Genomic DNA, 10,818 nt, shown 5'->3' with positions numbered 1-10,818 from the left:
CAACGTGATGGCGACACGCAGAGGGAAAGTGACGGCAGCCATGCATGGCATCCGGATGGTGTGTGTTGCGGGAGGTGACAGGTCTCAAAGGAGGAGAGAAAGTAGCGCTACACCGAGGTAGGAGAGGAAGCGGCGACACACATGGGAGAATGGGAAGCGGCGACGAGGACCTGCCCAGCCACCATCTAGGTCGGAAAGGGATGAGAGGAGCGGCAAGAGACGGAGGCGGTCAACACCCTAGCTATTTAGGTACGGAGGGGCTGGACCAGGTTATGAACCAAATAATCGGGCTTTGTTTGCCTCTCGGTTAACGGGTCAACATTGATTAATCAGCTTGACAACCGATTAATCGGTCCGACAGGTCATTTCATCGATCTGACAAGTTAACACGGAGGGTATTATTCAAGTCGGCCACCCAACAAATAGCGATTAACTGATTAATCAAACGATTAGATGTAGGTATTAGATGAAAACTTACCCAACACACGGAGATTACGAGAAAGCAACAGGTAACCAGAATAATACCTATATGTATATATGCACGGCTGTTTTCTCCATGAATTTTAGAAGATAAACTATGATTTTCATATGTATTTTTAAAGATTTATTAGAGACTATATACAAAATAAAATGAACGAATATAAACTATAAAATATGTCTATATATATCTTGTATGTAGTCAGAAAGCTTAATCGGCAGCTACAGGCGGCCAAGAAATTTTGAAAGAGTATACAATCACTTAGTCCAAGATATGTACTTCGATGTCCTAAGGAGTGAAGAACGATCGGCCCGGGGAGGAGACACCCTCGTGCTTAGAGCAACTCCAGCCGTTCGCCCCCAGCGCATCCGATGAATGCATTTTGGCGTTGTGTCGGCTTTTTTTCACCCTCGGGGTAAGCGAGTTTTCAGTCGCGCCCCCAGGTTTCGGTCTGCAGACGCAAACTATTTCAAACTTATCTTTTCCGCTGTCAAAAAGACGTCACTAGTTCGACGATCATTATGTCACAAGTCGGGGATCAGCATACCATAGTTCGACGATCAAACACATCCAATAGTTCCGCGATCCAAAGAAAGGGATCGTAGACATGAAACGAATGGCGTAGTTCGGCTCCTCCGCTGCGGGACTGGCCGGGTCGAGCTCGGCGTCGACGTAGTCGGGCTCGGCGTCGGCATGGTTTCTGTACTCGGGTTGGGCGGCGTCGTTGGTGTTGCCGTCATGGTCGCCGTTGGTGGAGGCATCTGGTTTAAGATGAGGCCATGCTGCACGAGGTACCATGACCTCACCTGCTTGTCCATCGCCGACATGTCTGCCACCATCAAGAACGTCAGGTCGGTGTTCCTCTTCTTCACGGCGATGTTGGTCCCGAGAAGGTCGAGCTTGACGTCCTGCTTCGTCATCAACGCCTATCACCTCGCGTCGGATTTCTTCTCCCTCTTGGCGGCGTTGTTCTTGGCGTCGGCAATGCATTGCTCGATCTAAGATTGCGCCGCGTCCCTTGCTGCCCTGGCTTTTTTGGTGCCATCGGGGCGCCCTTCTGTCGCTGTCGTGGCAGGCGCTTCCGGATTGTAGGTCTCCTTAGCCTTGGCGAGAACGAGCCGAACTTCCCTCCACTTCTCGCACGACTTGATCCTGGAGAACGCATGAAGGAACTTGAACTCTTGATCGTTGTTGTCTTGACGATACATGCCGAACATCCGAACCATCTGCACATCCGCGAACAAAACGTGTTGGCAAAGTACACGGCGACGCGACGAACTGGGGCCGGCGAACTATGTCCATACCTGACCCTCGACGTTGGCGTCGCTTTCCAGACCAGCAGTGACCTCCTCGACGATCTCATGCCACTTGTTGCAGGCCGTCTGGATCGTCGCCCGGTGGTTCGTCATGGCCTTGTCGCCGCGGTCCATGTGGATGTTGGCGAAGTCGGGGTCGACCAGCTTGCGTTCGTCGAACGTCGTCTTGATTCTCCCCCAGTACGTGTCGGTGTTCTGATTCGCGCAGGCGATCGGATCGATGCTGACAATATTCCATGTTTCGGCAAGGCACTCGTCTTCCTTGGACATTCACTTGACACAAGGTTTGGCCGACCTGGCGTTCGACGCCCGCTTCTTCTTTCTCGCTTTCGACGCTGGTTCCGGTTCCACCTTCACCTGCTCTTCCTCCCCCTCCTCCTCCTCCTCATTGGCGTCATCGAGCTCGTCGTCCATGTCGTCGGCGGTGTCCATCGTTTCATCTTGCACGCCGAACCCCGGGCAGGACGCGGTGGCGACAGAGTCGCTCGTGATGATCTCGTCCATGTTGGCATCGGCGTGGCTAAACTATAGCGTCGAGCCGGGCACGAAGGGAAGGGCACCACGACATAAAGACGGCGCGGGCGAGGCTGACGAGTACGCCGGCGGCGAGTAGGTGTACTGGATGTTGAGGCCAGCGTTGGACGCGGGGGAGGGAGTGTGCGGGTCGTGGTTGAAGCCGGTTGGGAAGGAACGTTGCGACGCGCCATGCAGGTAGGTGATGTTGGCGTTAAAACCGCCATGTTCGTCGTCGTCGGAGTAGCCAGGCGAGGGTGTGTACCCCGAGGGCGGCAGTGGCGGCAAGAGGTTGGCCGGCCAGGCGACGCTCTATCGGCTCACCCACGCGGCCTGCGGGTTGCAACCGGGCGGATTCATCATCCCCGCATGAGACGCCTCTCCCTGATCGACCGCCGCCGCGTCTCTGGCCCTCTTGGCATCGAGCCTTCTCCACCGGTCGATTGTGACCGCCTCCCGATGCTGGACATCCGCCCTCCACTGGGCGTCTGACACGCCCGACGATCTTGCCATCGGCTTCCTCTACTTCGGTTGGATGGAATCGGCAGCGACAGAGATGCGCGGGGCAGTATACCTCTTTGGTAGCATGACGACTGGATGGCGGGAGTGGGAGGAGAATGTCACGAGCGGCGGGGGGAGAAGGGAAGCAATGAGGAAATGAAGGGAAAGGAGGGACAAAACTGCGAAAATAGGCTCGTCTGTCGTCGAAGGCGCGGACCAACTCGACTTTTCGCTTCGGCCAGCGCCCCCCAAGGGCTGGGTTCGGCGAACGCCGGTTGTTATTTCAGCCTAAACGAATACTAAACCAGGAGTTGGGGGATACGGCTGGACCGATTTTTTGCCGTCGGCGCTAAAAAAGGCACCCTGGCTGTTGTGGGTGGCAAGGGGAGATGCTCTTATTCATATTTCTCTTCTTCTTTTTGACAATACCTTCGTATATCTTCGTATTTCTCTTCTATGGCAAGACTCATACCAGTTCATTCGTTTGTAGCATGGCAGAAAGAAATGAAATTTAGTACTTCCGCAGTTCCTAAATACTTCCTACGTTATTAATATAAATCTTTTTAAAGATTTCATTAAAGACTACATAAGAAACAAAATAAATAAATTTATAATCTAAAATATGTCTATATTTTTTTAGGGGAAATACGGCGTTTTATTCAACCATAGCTAGGAATCTCGTCTGAAATTACGGAAAGCAGAAAGTCCGGTGGGAAATCCATCCAAAATTTCTTACGGTGCTCGCCTACCCCTACTTTAGCTAGCTTATACGCCACCATATTTCCCGAACGCCCAATCCAAGTGACCTTGAACTCCATGAAGGAAGTAAGCATGGTCTTGATCTCCTGTACCCAAGGCCCAATGGCAGACAAGTTCAAACCTGGACTGTTAATCTTTGCTACTAGTATCTTGCAGTCCAGTTCCAAATGCGCGCATGGGATATTCAAGTCAATCATCATTTGAATTGCTTTCCTGCACCTGGACTGTTAATCTTTGCTACTAGTATCTTACAATCCAGTTCCAAATGCGCGCATGGGATATTCAAGTCAATCATCATTTGAATTGCTTTCCTGCACGACAGCGCTTCGACCGCCTCGGGATCAACAGAAAGAACTGGCTAGCCCCAGCCACAAAAGTTGCCTGATGGTCCCGGAAGACGGTTCCCCCTTCACCATTTGTTCCTGCCCTGGAGACCACGTCAGAGTTGATCTTCATCCACCCAAAATATGTCTATATACATCCATATGTAGTTTGTAGTGTAATGTCTAAAAAGACTTATATTTAGGAACAGAGGCAGTATAGGTCTTTTCAAAGATTTCACTACGGACTATATTCATAATAAAATAAATAAGTGAATCTACGCTTTAATATATGTCTATATACATCCATGTGTGGTTCATAATAGAATCTCTAAAAAAGACTTACATTTAGGAAGCGGAGAGAGTAGTTACAAAAGAAAAACATGTCATTCAAATTGTTATTCAGTTTCTATATAGAGATCAGAGAACAAGAACGAGCATTCTTTCTTTCTCCAGAAAAAATGTATTATACAGTGGACGAAGGGTAGTAGCTCTATAGAGCGCACAAAGGCCAGCATTCTCCTCATCAACAAAAACTACCGCATGACAACAATAGTTAATCTGAATCAGAGAGACTATGCGCAACCAATGGATCAAACAACTACGCTGTTTAAGGTTACCATGAGTTCATGTGATTTAAACGGTCCAAGCATCACGCAACAGGCGGGCAAGCTTCGCTGTCCTTTGAGGTGTCGACTTCGGAGGGCGGCATCAACTGCCACATCGGATATCCCGGGTAACCAACAAAGGGCATCATCAGTTTCTGTGCTGAAGCGTGCCCCTGTGCATGGAAGGGAGCCATTGGCGCCTGAGCAAATGGGGAGTGCATCATGGTAGGATGAGGCATATAGGCTGGAGTTGCAGTCAATAGTTTCATCTGGTGCTCTAATGTCTCTTTCTCTAATTTCAGCTTCTGCTTCTCGTCACGAAGTTCATCCTTCTCTGCCTGGAATTTACAGGAAAATGGTCATGGAATATACTCCTTCCGTTCCTAAATATAAGTCTTTTTAAGGATTCCACTATAGACTACATACAAAGCAAAATGAGTGAATCCATACTTTAAAATATGTCTATATACATCCATATATAGTCCGTAGTGAAATCTCTACAAAGACTTATATTTAGGAACAGAGGGAGTACATCATTACAGATGTTAGCTAACATGGCTGTACTAACAGATCTAGCATTGTCCAAGAGATGCAATACAGATAAGTCACTTGGGCCATAGCATGAATTTCAAGCAAGTTCATTTATCATAATAAAAAAATGTCTTGCCTGAACAACATATGACTGTGCTCATAATATGCAGTATACCGAATAAGTAACCAGATATGCAGTTTGTGATCAGCTCAATCTGACTACTGATTTATTGTTTTCCTAGCCAATATATTAGGGCATGTTCGGTTGGTCGATTTGTAAGGTAATCAATTAAGGTCGGTAACATATAAAAATAGATTTTGTTTGGTTTGATCAGTTCGTAATTGGATACCATGGTATCACATCCCAGCCCAGTACAAAATTGATTAGGCTGAATGTTTTGCGGAATTGGAAAACATTACATTCTCACATGAGCCTTGTTTTCCCCCATAGTGCTTTCTTCTTCGTGTTCCTCTCCGTGTAGAGCGTGTAGAGCGCTACTGCCTTCATGCAACCTGATCCCTGCTCAGGCACACAACATCTGGGCCAATTTTTCCTGTCCCCGGTCCTCGTCGGGTGGCTACCCCTGCGGGAATCCCCGAGGTGTAGACAGACGAGTCAGAGGAGCCAGCGTCGGAGGCACAAGCGCCATGACTGGATTCACTAGAGGTTGCACATCATGGACACATCGGAGAAGAACTTGAGGAAGCACAGAGAGATCCCAAGTCGGCGCCGTCGTCTGCCATCCCGCAGCAGCACACTCACACAGCCGGCCACACTGGAGCCTGTTGGGATGGGTTATCATGTCACCAGCTGCTGGGAGTGGGTGGTTGCTGTCACCGGCTGCCAGGGATTGGGGCCATAGCGCGTCGAAGTCGCTGTAACGTCAGAACCAAAGGGGAAGGCAGCTAGTGCCTCTCCGCCTCGTGGTTGAGCTCATGCTCACTCGTCACTCAAGCGCTATGCATGGCGACTAGCTGGCTACAAAGATCAGGCCACCTGCCAGCCCGCCCCAGCTCTAGCCTTGCATGATTGCATCTACCCTGCTGACTGAAGCATGCACCGTCGATGTCAAATGGAGCACCGCCGGAAATTCATTGAATGATCTTTTCTAGAACGTAATCAGTTAATGTTACAGTTCATAGTAACCAATCAAGTTTCAGTTCTCGCCCGTGCCGTTTGCAGTGACAATATAACTTCATTATGTTTACATTTGCGCCAATGCTCGCGAAGCAAATATCTTCTACAGTATTCTAGGAAACAACTACATTAGTAAGTGGTATGGTAACCAGAAATGTGTTCCATGAGCCAAACTAGAATGGCATACATAGGCATAAACCACATGCGCATATAGCACTGCAAAGGGTTGGAATATGGCTGGATTACAATTTACCACAGACAAACACTAAAAAAACATTGGACAGAACAGTGGGACAGAGAAATACTCCCTCCGTCCCAAAATTCTTGTCTTAGGTTTGTCTAGAAATGGATGTATCTAAATACTAAAACGTGACTAGATACATTTATATCTAGACAAATCTAGGACAAGAATTTTGGGACGGAGGGAGTAATTCTTAACATAAGTCCCCTAGAAATGGTGTTTCCTTCGCAAGAAAATACAATGAGTTGTCTTCAATTTAACAGATATTAAAAAGCTCCACATTCATACGCATTTCAATTGTAGAAGATTTGTGTGTAAGACTGGCTTTGGGATTGAGGTGGATTATGATAATCTAGCTTTTCCCACCATTTTTCCCTATTTTTGCGTTTGGCTAACCAACTTTTCCTTGCTTTTGTGTGTATTTTTCTACAGCAGATTATAGAAAAATAAATAGCACAGCACAGTTTAGCAACCAAAAACTGAGCCTAAGTAAGGTCGCCTCACCTTCAACTCTTTAATCTTGTCTTCTAGACTTCCATTGGTATCCTTTAGCTGCTTCGCTTCAGCACGAAGCTGAGTAACCATGCGAGTCGCATCACTTAGGATAGCAGCTTTGTCAGCTTTTACTGGCTTACCAGGATCCAATGTAGTACCCAATTCAAGGAACCTATCAATAAGTAAGAATTATTGAAAATCTAACGAGAAGTCTTCCATCTAGGACTAGCAAAACTTAACGTATGATGTACCTGTCATTCAGCTTGTCTCTTCTCACTTTTTCCCTACAAGCCTTAGATGTTGGCCTACCACAGGGCCCTGACCTTAAGCTGCAACTTGCAATAGATTCCCAATTACAGATCTCGTGATCAATAGTCTGATAAGCATGATCTGCGGTAAATTAGAACAGCTTCCTTACCGTTTATTGCTGCTGGAATCCTTGGGGACATCTGAATTGTTAACATAGCTGCCTACTTCTGCGCTGTAAAAGAAAAAAGAGGGAAAGTAACTCAAAGGAATGAGCAAATAGTATAATATAAATATAATAATACTCAACAGACAGATGCTTCAATAAGGAAATTAAAGCTTACACCCCTTGGTATGAACTTAAATTAAATTCATAGTTATTTATACTTAACTGAACAACCACAAAAGTCCAGATAATCTTATTTCGCATAGCGTCAGACCGAACTAATTATTCTTAAAAGACAGACAGATTTGTTTGGTACAATTTAGTTTATGTATGGGAAGACGGAGTTCTTCGTCAGAAGCAATTTAGTTTATGTATGAGAAGATGGAATTCTTTCTCAGAAATGAGGATTACATCACAATATCCACGCAATTACAAATAAGTCATTGCATCGAAGTTTTGCAATTATAAAATGGATTCTGATGCAGCGCACAGGAAAAAGAAACACATCTAAATGACCCCCAAAAAAGTCTACGCAAATCCAACTATTGTGTAATTGTGTGTCTCGGTCTATTTCCTGTACGTAACATGTGCTATATAACCTACTCAGCAATCTGGATCCTACTGTCTTACTGCACAAATTAGAAACTCTTAGTCAAGATTTGACCCTGATCCCCCACCCAGAATTGGAAGTCATGACAATACAAAAAAATCCAGGTTCGTCCATTTCCAAGGGAACAGCATTAACATATCTGTGCATCAAGAGTCAGGTATACAGAATCGCTATGGCAGGTAAACCCATCCTATCATACTCTCCTTGCATCGAAGGAAGATTCCCCCATTGACCCGCATGAATTAAGTCTATCTATTCTCCACAGCCATGCCTTGCGGGCTCACAGCAACATAATAACATACCAAAATAGTCTTCCCTACCCACAGTAACCGATCTATTCCGCAAACTGAAACAACCTCAGCACATCGATTATGACCAATAATTCATCAGAAGCCTTTGCAAAAACAATTCACCCGAAGCCCTAGGATCCAGATAAAATAGCTGCCTCGACGAGTTATGCATGAAGTACCCAGAGAGCGTGTAATGATCTCTACAAATCCAGCCATCTCGCGACCGGATTCCCTAAATCTACAAATCCTCTGCAATCATAGCCGTAGAACCCAATACACGAAATCGCATCTCTGAAATTAATTGGAGATATAGAATCTCTATGCCAGAATAGCCGTGCAGCGGGGAGCGCCGGGCTGACCTTGGATTGGACGAGGAGACGGAGGCGTCCCACGGGAAAGCGCCGCAGGCAGCGGCCGGGAGGTCCTCGAGGATGCCGCAGTCGAGGAACCAATCGTCGCCGCCGTCTGTCGGAGGGAGAGACATCGGAGCCGCGGTAACCTACCTCGCCGTCGTCGTCGCCACCGCCGTCGCCGCGTAAAGGTGGGAGACTTTTCCGCCAACCTTTTTGCTTGGTTTCTATTTTCGGTTTCTTTTCCCGGATTTTTAGACGACTCGTGTTGGAGATCGACTGGGGCGGGCGGTTCGACGCGATGACATGTGGGCCCAGATGAGCCTTTTCTTATTCCTTTGGTTAGTTTTAGGTTTGGGTTTTTCTGTGTGGTTGCAAGAAAAGATAGGAGTAGGTGAGGTGTGGGGGGATTAACGTGGCGCGGTGGCGCCGACTGATAGGTCCGGCGAGATCCATCCGGATGCCGCACAAGCATACTAGATTCGTATGTCCGTCAAGAGCAAGTACAATAAGGTACAGTCAGCAGGCTGTAAAAAATAAAATATTATATTTTTGCTGAGTTGGATGAGAGAGAAGAGGAGAGAGAAGGGAAGCAGGCTCTTCGTAAAGAGCCAGCACTAGCACGTGCTTCTAGGTGCTTTGTGAGAATGAAAGGTGGGCCGCATATGATAAAAGTAGTTCTCTTTTATAGCTAATTGTTGTACAAGCTAGTTATAAGATGGGCTATAAGATACCTTATAGCCAGCAGTTGGCTATACTATTAACCAAGCTAGCATCTCCAATAAAATACGTAAATTTAAATGTCTATATATTTATATAAATAATGGTTTAAAAAGATTTTTTTATATGCGTTAAGTTCTACAACAGAATGTTTATATACGAAGTGTCTATATCCTTTCTTTTATATTTTAATATTATTTTATAATTATCGATTCAACTATAATTTTAACAGTAAGTCAGCGATTTATTGTTGCAGTGTCAACAAATACTCTTTAAACAACTACTCCCTTCGTCCCAAAATTCTTGTCTTAGCTTTGTCTAGAAATGGATGTATCTAAATATTAAAATTTGACTAGATACATTCATATATAAACAAATCTAAGATAAAAAAATGGGACGGAGGGAGTATATTTCAATACTACTAGCAGAGCATCTAAAAAAATTCCATCTGAATAAATTCTTGAGTTCAGTAGTTTGGATGCACTTAGACGCCCACATATATTCAGTTAACTGCACCTGCACGGGCATATATATATTGCAGCTGGATGGTCATCCCCTTGCTCCCGTTCCCCCTGCACGCGTGTGCGCCGCTATCATAGCGACAGGGTCCCGTGGACGATGGATCCCGCACCCTCCAGCGACTCCTGCTAGATCCCTTATGCAGCGAACTTGACACGGAGGCGGGAGGTGACGCTTGTGCATGGCGACGATCACTCGATCCATGATCCATCTCTCCTCCGAGCGCGGCGAGCTCCCGTGAGCGCGGCGGCGGCGTCCCTCCCTTGCGCGGCCACGACGATCGTCCCCTCAGCACGATTACTCCGAGAGTACGGAGGCGGTGGCCCTCCCCCTAGCGCAGCAGCCCTCCCATGTAGGATCGAAAATATGTCTAGAGGGGGTGATTAGACTACTTGACAAGATAAAAACTTAGCATTTTCTCAGTTTTAGTTGTGGGTCAGTTTTAGCAATTATGGCAAGTCAAGTACACCCTACACATGTAGTTCTAAGAGTATAGCAGCGGAATGTAAACACATGCAAGTGTAAAGTAAATCAGTAAGGTAGGGAGATCAAACACATGAGGTTGAACGATGATTTTTGACATGGTTCTCATAGGTGGTGATATCGTACGTCCATTTTAGTGGAGACTTCAACCCACGGAGGGTAACGGCTGCGAGAGTCCACGGAGACCTCCACCCCACAAGGGGTCCACGAAGAAGCGGTCTTGTCTATTCCACCACGGCTTCCGCCCACGAAGAACTAGCCTTACTCGCGGTAGATATTCACAAAGTAGGCGATCTCCTTGCCCTTACAAACATCTTGGTTCAACTCCACAACACGAAGTAGGAGGCTCCCAAGCGACACCTAACCAATCTAGGAGGCACCACCTGCCAAAAGGTAATAGATGCAATAGAACGATGAACTCCTTGCTCTTGTACTTCTAAAGATAGTCTCCTCAACACAAAATCACTCTCTCGCAGAATAGGCATGGGTAGGAGAGATTGATTTGGTGGAAAGCAACTCGGGGAGCCTAGAGAT

At 46.6% G+C, this 10,818-nt stretch overlaps 1 protein-coding gene and 1 long non-coding RNA gene across 2 annotated transcripts; both read right to left on the bottom strand.

The window, feature by feature from the left end:
* Positions 1–3,397: 3,397 nt before the first annotated feature.
* On the bottom strand, positions 3,398–4,089 carry LOC123407910. Its single transcript, XR_006612697.1, has 2 exons — positions 3,885–4,089; positions 3,398–3,786 (listed from the first exon to the last, which is right to left on the bottom strand). It is a non-coding gene; the product is annotated as an uncharacterized LOC123407910 (long non-coding RNA).
* A 223-nt stretch (positions 4,090–4,312) lies between these two features.
* On the bottom strand, positions 4,313–8,839 carry LOC123407909 (transcription factor ILR3-like). The gene is made up of 5 exons (XM_045101152.1): positions 8,572–8,839; positions 7,319–7,381; positions 7,152–7,229; positions 6,910–7,072; positions 4,313–4,833 (listed from the first exon to the last, which is right to left on the bottom strand). The coding sequence occupies exons 1-5, from the start codon at positions 8,694–8,696 to the stop codon at positions 4,540–4,542; spliced, it is 723 nt and encodes a 240-aa protein (XP_044957087.1). The 5' UTR covers positions 8,697–8,839; the 3' UTR covers positions 4,313–4,539.
* Positions 8,840–10,818: the final 1,979 nt, after the last annotated feature.

Source organism: Hordeum vulgare, chromosome 7H, assembly GCF_904849725.1.
Source record: "Hordeum vulgare subsp. vulgare chromosome 7H, MorexV3_pseudomolecules_assembly, whole genome shotgun sequence".
NCBI lineage: Eukaryota > Viridiplantae > Streptophyta > Magnoliopsida > Poales > Poaceae > Hordeum > Hordeum vulgare.
The sequence above is the reverse complement of the archived record's forward strand: the minus strand, read 5'-3'. Positions and strand labels throughout refer to the sequence as shown.

Coding starts and splice junctions, on each gene's coding strand:
- LOC123407909 (XM_045101152.1), bottom strand. CDS start 8,696: ATGTCTCTCCCTCCGACAGACGGCGGCGACGATTGGTTCCTCGACTGC. Junction 7,382..8,571: donor GTCTCCTCGTCCAATCCAAG/GTCAGCCCGGCG, acceptor TTTCTTTTACAG/CGCAGAAGTAGGCAGCTATG. Junction 4,834..6,909: donor ACAAGATTAAAGAGTTGAAG/GTGAGGCGACCT, acceptor TGTAAATTCCAG/GCAGAGAAGGATGAACTTCG.